Source organism: Argiope bruennichi, chromosome 11, assembly GCF_947563725.1.
Source record: "Argiope bruennichi chromosome 11, qqArgBrue1.1, whole genome shotgun sequence".
In the NCBI taxonomy this organism is placed as follows: Eukaryota; Metazoa; Arthropoda; class Arachnida; order Araneae; family Araneidae; genus Argiope; species Argiope bruennichi.
The window spans coordinates 72784847-72799143 of NC_079161.1; the positions used below are offsets into that span (position 1 = coordinate 72784847).

The window sequence follows — 14297 nt, forward strand, 5'->3', positions numbered from 1 at the left end:
TCTCTATATTTCGTACGGGATGTTGAATAAGTTCTCACTATTTTTTTTTTTTTTTTTGTGAAAATCAATGCATTTAAAAAAATTATTAAAAAAACACGTTACTGGAAATTTTGTTCATCGCTAGCTACAACTTTTCTCCATCTTTCTGGCAGCATTTGAATTCCACGTCGGAAAAACGACATGTCTTTTGAGGCTATCCAAGAGTCGACCCAATTTTTGACATCTTCATAAGAACAGAAGTGCTGCTCAGCCAGACTATGTTTCATTGACCGGAAAAAGTGGTAGTCAGAAGGGGCAATGTCCGGTGAATACGGTGGGTGGGTTAAGACTTCCCACGTAAGCGTTTCCAAGTAGGTTTTCGCCGGTTTTGCAACATGTGGCCGAGCTTTGTCATGTTGCAAAAGGACCTTGTCGTGTCTCTGCTCGTATAGCGGTCGTTATTCCTTCAACGATCGGCTTAATCGCTCCAATTATAGTCTGTAGCGATCTTCCGTGATGGTTTCATTTGGTTTGAGCAGCTCATAATAAACTATACCCAGCTGATCCCACCAAATGCAGAGCAGAAGCTTGGAACCATGGATATTAGGCTGTGCTAAAGTTGTTGATGTATGGCTGGGTTTACCTCACGATTTTCTACGCTTAGGGTTATCGTAGTGTATACATTTTTCATTGCCAGTTACGATACGGTGCAAAAATCCTTTCATTTTCTGCCATTGAAGCAGTTGTTCGCACGTGAAAAGACGCCATTCGACGTCTCTCAGCTTCAACTCGTACGGCAACCAATGACCCTGCTTTTGAATCATTCCTAAAGCTTCAAAACGTTTCGAAACTGTTGTGTGATCAACTTCTAATGATTCTGCAAGTTCAGCTAGCGTTTGATATGAGTCATGAGTTGACGTAATCTTCATGAAGTAATGCTTCCAATTATTCGTCCTCAAACTTCTTCGGTGAGCTAGAGCGTTCTTTGTCTTCAAGATCAAAATCATTATTTTTAAAGCGTCTAAACCAATCTCTACAAGTTGTTTCAGACACAGCATGGTCGCCTTAAGTCTCAACAAAAATTCTGTGGGCTTCAACTGCAGATTTTTTTTTTATTTTGAATAAAATAGTGCATTAAAATTCCCCGCAAATACTCTTTTTTTTTTTTTTTTGGCACAAAGTTTGACATATTTGACGCAATGAAAAATAAAGTTGTTTGCACTTCCGCGAAGAAACATACGCTGAATTTCAAGCTTGCTTTTAGTATTTGCAAATAGATGCGTCACTATCATAAACTACCGCAATCAGTTCCGGTAACGCCATCTGTTGGAAAACAGCGAGAACTTATTCAACTGTCCAAGTAAAACAAAATCGTATTGGATGAAATCTTTACAAAAACGTGAATACACGTCTTATTTCATCATTGTAATCACTCAATCGTAAACAATGTCACATATTTCTTTAATTTATAGAATTTTTAAATATATTATCTTATGATATCAAAAGAAGTTTGCATCTTTTTTCCCTTTAATTTTTCATAGGGGTAGCATGTCTTTCCCGTTATTTGGGCATCCCGGGCTCGAGAGTGGTTGTTTTTCTTTTGTGCGCTATCTGTGAGGTGTGTGAATGTTCCCCCCTGGGTTGTTCAAGTGAATGTGACGCATGAAGTAGCTAAGTCGTACTCTTGGCTCTCGTTGGCGCAACTGAAAAAATAAGAGACACTCACTTGGCTTAAATCGCTGACAGATAACTGTCAGTAGTCTTATAAAGTGCAATAAGTCACAACAACACTGAATAATGTTGCATTTTCCGTTTTACAGAATTGGAATAAAAAAATTCAAGATTGAGTTGAAATGTTTTTTTTAATCTTTTAAACATTAAAATTTAAAAAAAATTATTCATTTTAAGATCGGATATATATATTATATAGTTCTCTAAATTTGAAATTGATTTTTTTTTTCCATTCCCATTTCGGATTTATAGATTTTCTTTCATCCTTTAAATTTGTATATGTTTTTGTATAAATTTGTATATGTCCATGTAATTCAAGATTATCACCTCCTTTCATCTTCCCTCTCACCCCTATTTTGACGAAATAAACACTTCCTGACGCATGCGCGAAAAAGCTAAGGGTTCTTGAATCCGAGTTTGAACAATAGGCATATCTCAGTGGCATTGTCAAAGGCGCCAATTTAAAAGGTTTACCAAAGACGGGAAATATATATATGTTACGGTTCATTTGATTAATCTGGTATTATTAATAACTAGCCGCCTTTGGCGACCAGCCGGTTCGCCAATCTTAATTCTCGTTAAAATTTTAATAATTATATATTTTATGTAACTTCTTTTTTAATAGCTTCTTCATCAAACTATTTTAAAGCTTCTAATTTTGGTAGTCATATAATTCACTCATAATATTATAGAGGCCTTCAACCGTAACGTAATATGTATGTTTCTAATTTTCTGTCACCCCTCGTAGAATTTATGCTTTAAGTTAAAGTGGAAATGATTAAACTGCAATTAATATCAGAACTTTTTTTTTACTGAAACGAAGCATATTTTTTTTAATATGAGTACTGAAAACAGAGTCGCTGAATATTTAAACCTTACGGGCACTAAAGAATATCTTGCTTAATTTATATAATATCTCAAGAACTTTTCAACAAAATTTTCTCAGATTCATCACGAACAGATCGATTCATTAACAATGTTTAGTTTTAAATGCATCAAACACTAAGAAAATAAACAGAAGCGTTTAAAATAATCGGTCGAAAACAGGTTAAAAAAACTACTTAAAAAACAATGTATTTAAAACTATAAACATATACAAAAAATATATAACTGACGTAAATACAATTTAATTACAAAAGCACACAACTAACCTAAAAATAATTTAAATCAAGAATCCGATGAAAATAGTTCTCAACAATCAGAACACAATGCGCATGCGTGAATTTTCAACGCCAATTATGGTAACGCAAATGCATGAATTTTCTACCCTAGTTGGTGTAACGTTATGCAGATTAGAAATGTTTAATTTCCTTTATTCTGTTTTATTTTAATTCAAAAGTACTTCAGAATGAATCTGAAAGATCGATTCATTAATAATGTTTAATTTTAAATACATCAAACGCTAAGAAAATAAACAGAATTGTATGAAATAATCGGCCGTAAAATGTTAACCCTAGCCTCATTAGTGTGGGGGAAAAAAACTGAAGCCTTAATCAGTTGGCGGTGGGGAAAATGAAAAGATTTTTTGGTGGGAAAGTTAGTTTAAAATTCTAATTAAAATTTCAAATAAATTCCCGACTTCCAAGGTACATATGTACCAAATTTGGTAGCTGTAGATCAAACGGTCTGGCCTGTAGAGCGCCAACACACACACACACACATTGAGTTTTATATAAGTATAGATAACCGGTCAATCTGATTAACCGATTAATTATTTTGTATGGTAATTATTAATATTACCCAACCAATGTGATAAATCTACTAATCACTTTAATTTTTAAAGTGACTACTAATCACTTTAATTTTTAAGTTAATAATTGTCACTTTTGGAGATTAGCTGGTTCGTCAGGAATATTGGCTTAATTTGGGTATATTTAATTTCAGTTAAATCGCCTAGACTGTAACTACTTGTCCAGAACTTCGTCAAATTGTCAGACACTGAAGCTTATTATTTTGATTGTCTTACATATGTTCTGTTCATCGTGTTCGTAAACCTATCTAATGGATACCAGTCCTGTGATATTATGGCGCTATTAAAAACGCAATCGTCCGGTTTACCTCGATTCTAAATTTAGCTGCATTGTAAATTTATTTTTTATTAATCTTATAAACTAAATAGAATATTAAACAGAATCCTTCTTACGAAGAAAACTGCGCAATTAAATATTTGATGGAACAATGAAAACGTTTTGATTTCAGAGTAACTTTAATTTGTTGTTGAAAAATTATACAAAACAAATATATTGCAGATTAACTATAATCTATTGTTGAAAAATTATACAAAACAAATATATTGCAGATTAACTATAATCTATTGTTGAAAAATTATACAAAACAAATATATTGCAGATTAACTATAATCTATTGTTGAAAAATTATACAAAACAAATATATTGCAGATTAACTATAATCTATTGTTGAAAAATTATACAAAACAAATATATTGCAGATTAACTATAATCTATTGTTGAAAAATTATACAAAACAAATATATTGCAGATTAACTATAATCTATTGTTGAAAAATCATACAAAACAAATATATTGCAGATTAACTATAATCTATTGTTGAAAAATTATACAAAACAAATATATTGCAGATTAACTATAATCTATTGTTGAAAAATCATACAAAACAAATATATTGCAGATTAACTATAATCTATTGTTGAAAAATTATACAAAACAAATATATTGCAGATTAACTATAATCTATTGTTGAAAAATTATACAAAACAAATATATAAACACTTTTGGCCTAAAAGATAGGACTTCAATTTTTTTTTAAATGCTGCCATAGAGAAAGAAGCAATTCTGTTTCATCTGTTTAAAGGAGGTTACGCACTGCTAATCCTAGAGTAACAACAGCGCTTTTGACTTTTTCTGCATCCTGTATTGACTGAATAACATCACATGTCCACTTAGCCTCTTTTCGCAGTTTAGATGCTAGGCCTCCCAAGGCCGCTTGTGACACTCCCGTGATTGCCCTATTAGCGAGCAAGCTAAAAGGATGGAAACATTAAAAAGTGCAACAGTATAAAAGGGAAAGGGGATAGAATATCGGACGTCTGGACAGAGATTGCTTAGATATTGACAAAGGTATGTATGATCTTCTGAGACGATGGTTTCTGAACATTTCTCAACTCATTTTCCCCATTTGTGCCAAAAGGAAACGTATCATTATCAATTTATCAGAGCAATCTTTATTATAAATATGTTACTTTCTTTTATATGTTTATATAAATAATTAATTTTTTAAAGGAAATTTGAATTTCTAATCTTGAATATTGTAGCATAATAATGTCTTAAAATTGATTTGTCTGTTTTTAATAATATTTTTATATTATATAAAATATTTAATGTTATGTATAATATTTAATATTACATATATATAAAATATTTGGTATATGATATTATGATACGTTATTATTTTTCTTATGTTTACTTAATTGATTTACTTTTTCAAAAATTGTTGAAGATTTGAAATTTTTGTTCTGAGCATCATAATTTGATAACGTTTTAAGCATAATTTGTCTGATTTTATAATATTTTAAATAATATTTAATATTATATATAATATTAAATATATCTAATATTATTAAATATTTAATATTATATATAATATTAAATATATCTAATATTATTAAATATTAAATAATATTATATCAATATTTAATATATAATATTATAATATGCTTTATTTATTATTTATTTGTTTTGTTTACTTAATTATTTGTTTATTTAAATTATGTATTTTTAAAAAAATGGAGGAAATTTGAATTTGAAGTATTGAGTATCGTAGAAGAATAATGTTTTAAAATATGATTTGTCTGCCTTTATAATATTTTTAATAATTTAAAATATGAATATAATTTAAATAATATTAAATATTATATATTATATATTAATATTTAATATATAATATAATATGTTATTTTTTATATGTTTACTTAAATTATTTATTTCTTAAATAATTGGATAAAATTTGAATCTTCAGTACGAAGCATCGTAATTTGATAAATTTTTAATCTTAATTTATCTGACTTTATAAAATTTTTAATATTATTTATAAAATTTAATATTACATATAATAATATGCATGATATATTAATATTTAATATTATAATAATATTTTTTATACATTTAGTTAATTTATGTATTTTTTTTTAAATTAGAGGAAATTTGAATTTTATATATAAAATTTAATATTATGTATGATAAATTAATATTTAATATTAAAATATGTTATTATTTTTATAAATTTACTTAAATTATTTATTTTTTAAAAATTAGCGGAAATTTGAATCTTCAGTACGAAGCATCGTAATTTGATAATGTTTTAAGCGTGATTTGTCTGCCTTTATAATATTTTTAATATTACAAAGGCAGACAAATCAATATTTTATATTGATATTTAATATATAATATTATAATATGTTATTGTTTTTATATTTTCACATAAATTATTAACATTTTGCAAAAATTGATTACATTTGAATCCTTGGTCTATCGTAGAATGATAATCTTTTAAAGTTTGATTTGCCTCTTTTTCTAATATTTTTTAAAGTTCGCTTATAATTATGACAACAGTAAAATCCACACAAAAAAATATTAAATATCTTCGCAATGCGCTTGCATATAAATTTATATATTTTTAAAAAATAGATAAAATATACCTTAAAATATTTTGGGAAAGGGCTAAAAATGAAATAATTTATCCAAAAACAAAATTCATATCATTGAACAGCCATTTTTTTTTAATTTTGTGGTTTTTATTATAGATGTTACGTTTTGTCATTGACTATGAATAAGGTGTATAGTTTAGTTTTAAAAATTTTAGTGGTAAGAATGGGTTTTGAGAAAAATCTTCTCTGAAGTTAATGAAGCAAAGGCTAAAACTTTGATTCAATTTTAGTTAATTAATAATGAATTAAAGTTTTAAAAATCTCAGTAATTTTACCTAAAAAATAAACTACGGCCTCAGTTTCATACCTCTCGATCTAAACGGTTTGGCCTGTGGAACAATTTGAATGATTTTTACATCAAACACTATGCAATTTCAGAAAATATTCCATCTAAAAAATTTCTCAGCTATATATATATATATATATATATATATATATATATATATATAATATGAAATTTTTCAGCGTGCTCCAAAGACTATGTAAAAAATCAAAGCTTGGGGCTTTATTTTTGATTAAATAAAAATAATTTTATTAAATGAATTTATTCATATTTATGGCCTTATTTGAATTAACATTAGGCTTACTTTGGGTGGATCTAAAATTTTTGTACCGTCATCAAATGGCGACGGCAACACCTGATTTAACACTTATTTCAAAACTTCCAGACCACCTCAGAGAGAGGACGCTGAACGCACAGTATTAGCTATAATTCTGATTAAAATGGCTGTTTAAAGAAATTTTCTACTCGAAAAGGAATTTCAGGGAATTTTAGTTATCATTTATCATTTTCGTTTACAAAATTTTGAGTTTGCTACAATAAAAATTGTGTGTCTACAGGTGGTTTGAATTTTTCTCAAAAAGTAAGATATTTGTGCGATTCAAATAATTTTTAAGATAAAAGAAGAAAAATGGCATCAATTGCGGGAACTACATAATTAAAAATGCTCGAAAAACCAGTGGGAGTTGTCTGTCTGAAACATTATCGCATACTCTTTAAGGAGGATATTACCCTTCTCCTCCCCCCCACATAAAATTGTAAATATTTGGCAAAATCATAAATGAAAAAAAAACTCTCTATATCTATGTATTAACTATATACCATTGGCGAATTATGAAAGCTGTGAAAGATCTCTGATTTCATAGCTTGCGATCTTTGAGTGATCATTTTTAGCGATTAATCGTTGACATCCTATCATTAACAAATACAAGAAAATTGAATAAATATTTCAGATACCATTTCAGACCGACTAAAGCTATGATATAAAAATACAATCGTGGTCACAAAACCACACACCAAATTTATTTAACGCATTACGTATTGCGTCATTGTATCATTAAGTATATAGTTTGCTTACAGGCCAATAGACGATCAATCATTTGACGAATCTGTTCCAAAATTTGATACAAATCTATATTATAGATGCTAAATCTGAGTGTCAAATTTTATCCTTTTAATTCTCTTTGTTTTGTAACTATCGTGTTTATATTCGAAGAACCAGAAAGACAGATCTGTATAGTTCAAAGTGTTTTTTGATATGTTAATCACAAATGGATAGACGGACATTTTTCAAAAATGGGGTTCTCGAACGCAAGGTGATCAGAAACGTGGAGACTGGTTCAAATCTCGGATTCGAATTTTTTCCCTATTACAATATTTTCTTAGTATATGCTTCGTGTACGGGAAGATAAAAAAAAGGGGTAAACATTTCGTTCTTAGTATTTACCTTAAATTATATAATTTAAACACTGGCATGCCTTTTAACTTATTTTTATTGCTTAGAAGAAAAGTATTTAAAATATTACGTAACATATTCTTTTAATTTTGTTATTTTTCATAGCGTGGCCGTGGAATTGTCTAAGATTCATTAATTGTTCTTTTTATACTTGAAATATTTAAATTTGATTAAAAATTAACAAAGTAAAGATTGTCGATTTAAAGCACAAATATTATTATATTATATGCAATTATAAATAGTATTTTTTCATATCTCTTATTCATTATGACATCTTTCAATCTCATGAACATTATTATTTTCAGCTTCTTACAACTATACCTGAAGCCATGATTCCTCGAAAAGCTTTTTAATGTTTGCTCTGTCATTTATTATTATTTTCCCTCCTCGAATTGTTTGGTGAGGTACGAACAGTGTTAAACACAAGATTTCATAACTATAAACTTGAAAATTGCTATACGTTGTGAAGATAGAAAATATGAGTAAACTTTTAAAATATATTGTGAACGATTGGAGAATATAATAGCAAAGAAATTCTCTAAAAGTTGAAAGAAATTTCCTTGGGTTGTTATTTAGTATTAATTTATTTACTGCCTTTAGTGTTAATTTTGAGTTTTTATATTTTATTATGTGCAAAACTCACACCAACAATACAACCAAACGCTGGAAAATGTGATGTTTTTTTTCGCTGCATATTGCTATACTGTTATTTAATGTATATGTTTGAATATGAAACTGTATTCCAAAATTCAAAATTTTCTTTCAATTTACATGACTCTTGGTTAAGTTAGGTTAAAATAAGCAAATAAACTAAGGATTCATCTTTTGCTTTCGAAAATGCATCCACAAAATTGTTAGAATTATTATTTTTAGAATTTTATTTTATCTCATGCTGAAAATAATTTTACGTAGTGGATTGAAAAATTATTCATACGTTTGATTCGTAGTTTATTTTACGGTAGAACATAATCTTATTGAAATCAATAAAAAAGCAGTTCATAATCTTTATCTTCTTCCATTTTCTATTATTTTATGTCATTTTTGATGACCAGCTAGTTCACCTGGGATATTGGCTTTATTCGGTTTCGTTTAAATCGTTTAGATATAATTATATGTCCATGATTACATCAAATTATCAGGTATTAAAATCGCGCTGTTTTAACTGTTCTGTTCATCTGTATATGGAGTTTAATCTCATGACACCATAGAGCTATTAAAAATCTAAAGGTAAATTTCATTTCATAAATTTCGCAGTATTCTATTGTGGGAAAAGGCAACGACCATATGTGAAATATATTTATTAAGATTAAAGTACAAAGGACAAAACATTACTACATAGAACATAAAAGATACATGAGCGTGAGCTGCACGTCTTGCAGTCTCACTGCCCAACTCTCGTCTGCCAATAATGGCGGGAAAGCATCACGTGATTAATGACGTGACGCAACATGGCCAGCATGGCGCCATACAGGATACGGGATCTGTCAGCGCTTCTCACACTATATTTTTATTCCTTTTATAAATAATACAGATTTTAAACAGAATCCATTTTCTTTAGCTTTCATCAATAAGAGAAAGAAAAACAAATGAATAAATATTTGATGAAAACGATTTGTATCTCAGAGTAACAGTATAATCTGTTGTTGAAAATTATAGGCAAAAAATATTTTTTTAATTGACGAAATTCAAAAAAAATGCACAGATATTAAAATAGTATAAACGAGACAATACATTTTTGAATTTTAAGGTGACAAAAATCATTTTTGTGCTGTATTACTTTCGGGAGCTATGGTAGAAAGGCATTAAAATTTCGTTTAATTTTTAATTAATTTCTTCGTCCAAAGTATGTGCGTCAAGTTTGGCAGCTCTAGGTCTGACTTATAAAGCACCCGCTAAAAAAAGAGAGAGAGAGAGACTGACAACGATGTCAAAAAATTTGTTACAATGATTTAAATTATATAAAATAGTTACCATAATTCTTGATTTTCAAATTTGGATCACTTCCAAATTAGCAAAGAAATAAAATTTCACCTCGATGATATACGTTTTATGCCACGCATCATACAAAAATTATTTGACTCATCAAATAAACAATTAATTTAAAATGAATGAAAAACTTATTTTGATCATTCTTGTTTTAATTTAAGATAGATACACACAACATTCATTTTGATTATTAGTAGATATAATTTAAATTCTAATATTATATTGTGTAGGAAACTTTTCAACTTCATAATCTCTGTCTTTTTCGTGCTTCATTTTTAGTTATTTATTTCCGTTTTAAGCGTCTGCAGTCTTTTACTTTCAATTGTTCACAATTTATATACGTTTAAATTTTTTTAAATACTTAAAATTGCAATTTTTCTTTGATTATATTATTATCTCTCTATTGCCTTTTCATTTATTTCTAATTTGCTACTATCTTATAATTTTTTTTCTAATTTGCTACTATTCCATAATTTTTACTTATTTGCTACTATCCTATATTTTTTTTCTAATTTGCTACTACTCTATAATTTTTTCTAATTTGCCACGTTCTTATAATTTTTACTTATTTGCTACTATCCTATATTTTTTTTCTAATTTGCTACTACTCTATAATTTTTTCTAATTTGCCACGTTCTTATAATTTTTACTTATTTGCTACTATCCTATATTTATTTTCTAATTTGCTACTACTCTATAATTTTTTCTAATTTGCCACGTTCTTATAATTTTTACTTATTTGCTACTATCCTATATTTTTTTTCTAATTTGCTACTACTCTATAATTTTTTCTAATTTGCCACTTTCTTATAATTTTTTTAAATTTTTTTACTATCCTATAATTTTTTTTCTAATTTGCTACTATTTTATAATTTGTACTTTTTTGTTATTGTCCTATAATTATTATCTAATTTACTACTACCCTATATATTTTTTTTAATTTTCTACTATCCTATAATTTTTTCTTTTTTATTACTACCCTACAATTTTTTTTCTAACTTGCTACTATCTTATAATTTTTTTTCTAATTTGCTATTATGATGTAAATTTTCTAATTTGTTGCTATACTATAATTTTTTTGAATTGTTATATCCTATAATTTTTTTCTAATTTGCTACTACCCTACATTTTTTTTTAATTTGCTACTATCCTAAAACTTTTTAAATTTGTTACATACCTATAATTTTTTCTAATATGCTACTATCCTATAATTTTTTTTCTAATTTATTGCTACCATGTAAATGTTTTTCTAATTTATTACCCTAAAATGTTTTTGAATTTTTTACTGATATATAATTTGAGTTTTCCAATTTTTCTTAGGGTTTTTGATTAAAACCCAAAACTTTTTACTAATTTTCTTTGACATGTTATAATTATTTCCAATTCCCTATATTTTTTTCAGCCTTTCATTTTGAAGAACTACTACTTTTTACTATGAAAAGCCAACTTTTTGTGTGCTTAATTGCTGCACTGCTTTCTCTAGCAGCATCTGCTTCGAAAACGTGAGTATAATACGTATTGTTTTATAGTATTTTTAAAGCACTTTCATGGAAAAAATATCCCCCTCGCATTACAGAATAAAATCATTTCAAACGACGTTAGAATTAAACGACAAGCGTAATTGCAGATGTTAACCAAACATCAGCCGGCCGCTGTGGCCTGGTGGTAAGGTTTGGGCTTCGAAACCGGAGAGCTTCAGGTTCGAGACCCGATCACACCGAAAAACAGTCGTGTAAGCTGAACTGGTGGACGTTAAATCCGTCAGAGCCTAACATCCACGGTGGGGTGTGGAAGTTCGGAGAGGGGCAGCTCAGTTGTTATCCTCGCCATCTGACCACGATTCAAAATTACGAAATTCGTTCAAAATTGCCCTAGTGTTGCTTTAATATTGGCCGTTAATGTATAACTCAACTAACCCAAACATGAGTCTGAATCTTCATCAACAATACAGATGTGTTCTTTTCCCCGTCACCGTAATGCGAAAGAGAGAGGCACCTGTTGTGCGGAAACTTCTTTCAAGTTCACACTCAACCTTCCTAAGATAAAAAAGGGGAAATTTTTTTAAGAATCTGCGAAAGATAAAAGAAGCCTAGCCGATACATTTTATTACAAAATTCAGTAAAGACTCAAAAAGTATTAGTTTAAAAACTCATTAATATGATGTATGAAGCTGCCAATACATTTTTAAAATTATATTTTGCTATAAATATAGCACTTTTATTAGCTATAGAATTTCTATATTATCGTTTAGATAATCTGTCGCTGTTTGAATTAAGTCAATTGCATATAACCCTCATGATATAATTTGCCCATTATTGTCCTAATTTATTAAAAATTTCGAGTGCATAGTCAAAAGAAAATTTTTAAATCCGATATCAGACTGTGTCCTGTATTCTTTTAGTCTAATACTGCTAAGAAACATATTAGAATGTATATTTATTAATTGAATTGTAAAAAAGTAAAAACGTGGTCAAATAAATTTTTTTCAGTTAAATGTGCTAAATATGTCATAATTTTTAAAATGCATTTATATAATTTAAATTTCGATTCTTTAATGTAACAAGATTCGAAAGTAAACAAAAAAAATCAATAAATATGAACCATATATAATTTAGAAACTTATAAACCGATTCAAATATTGATATAAGATATAGAATTATATTGCCGGAGAAGATATTAATCGAAAAATAAATAACTATTTCATTCTTTAACCAAAAGGAGTGTTCACCTCAAAACTTTCCCGCACATTTTCTAATAAAGGTCTTATCCAAAAGAACTCTTTGCTTAGCAATGACATACAATAATCACGAAATATTAACCTTTGGTGTTAATTTAGCATCTTTTACTGAATCTTGGCATCCTTGGCGAGATTTTTTGGGGATTAATCCATGTCCAATTGCCAGACATTAAAGCTGTGGAGGTTTGATATGAGCGAGGATAAAACCTGGGATCTTATGGTTCGCAGCCCAGTAACATGACCACGATGCAAAAGCAATTGCTCGGGTAGCGTAGCTGTTAACTGGCTTATAAACTTTCACCACAGACTCTCCCTCCAGTGAGTCGGAGGTGAGACGAACGATATGGCTGTTGAGTGGTGATATATTATTAGCTGTTCAGTTTAATGTGCCTGTACCCATTTGAGTAGCGCCAAGCTTTCTAGCGAGCGTGTGTGGGTGAGTGGTTGCTGATGCTGTTGCTGCGTCAAGTGAGTCTGACGACTTTAGGTTGCTGCGGCCTTTTTGAGTTGCTGCGTCAAGTGAATCTGACGACTTTGGTTTGCTGCGTCAAATGAATCTGGCGACTTTGGTTTACTGTGGGTAGATGGCGCCACAACAGCTGTACGAAGTTTGAAGGTTCATCGTCCGAGGTCACCAATGTGGCGCATTGAATGGAGCGAGAATAGAACCTAGGACCTTATGGTTCGCAGCCCAGTAACATGACCACGATGCAAAAGCAAATTTTTCGGGTAGCGTAACTGTTAACTCACGTATAAGCTTTCACCACAGACTCTCCCTCCAGTGAGTCGGAGGTGAAACGAACGATATGGCTGTTTTGTGGTGATGAATTTAGCTGTTGAGTATAATGCGCCTGTACCCATTTGAGTAGCGCCAAGCTTTATGGCGAGCGTGTGTGGGTCAGTGGTTACTGATGCTGTTGCTGCGTCAAGTGAGTCTGACGACTTTGGTTTGCTGTGGGTAGATGGCGCTACAATAGCTGTACGAAGGTTGAAGGTTCATCGTCCGAGGTCACCAATGTGGCGCGTTGAAATGAGCGAGAATAGAACCTAGGACCTTATGGTTCGCTGCCCAGTAACATGACCACGATACAAAAGCAATTGCTCGGGTAGTGTAGCTGTTAACTGGCTTATAAGCTTTCCCCACAGAGCCGTGCTATTTGAATTAACTTGCATTCAGTTTATAGCGTACATGAGCTTTTCTAATGGGTACAGTCGAATAACATCGTAACGCTATTAAAAATGTAATGAAATATCTTCTACATTTCACAATATTGTAACTTCTCTTTTTTATAAGCTCGTAAACTACACAGATATTAACAAAACCTTTCTCTATTTTCAACAGTGGTAGATAGTTGTTGAAACAATGAAAGCTGACGCGATGAGATAGTTGATGAAAAAATGAAAACGGGAGCAACAATGTAATCTATTGCTTAGAAATGAGACA

At 29.6% G+C, this 14297-nt stretch overlaps 1 protein-coding gene across 1 annotated transcript in view; it reads left to right on the plus strand.

Annotated features, from left to right (window-relative positions):
- The first annotated feature begins 4659 nt into the window (after nt 1–4659).
- Nucleotides 4660–14297, plus strand: part of LOC129957425 (glutamate-gated chloride channel-like) — a 28186-nt gene continuing 18548 nt past the window's right edge. The window contains exons 1-2 of the mRNA XM_056069735.1: nt 4660–4808; nt 11519–11618. Of these exons, the coding sequence (XP_055925710.1) occupies nt 11551–11618 (68 nt within the window). The 5' untranslated portion in view covers nt 4660–4808; nt 11519–11550. The remainder of the gene's footprint in view (nt 4809–11518; nt 11619–14297) is intronic.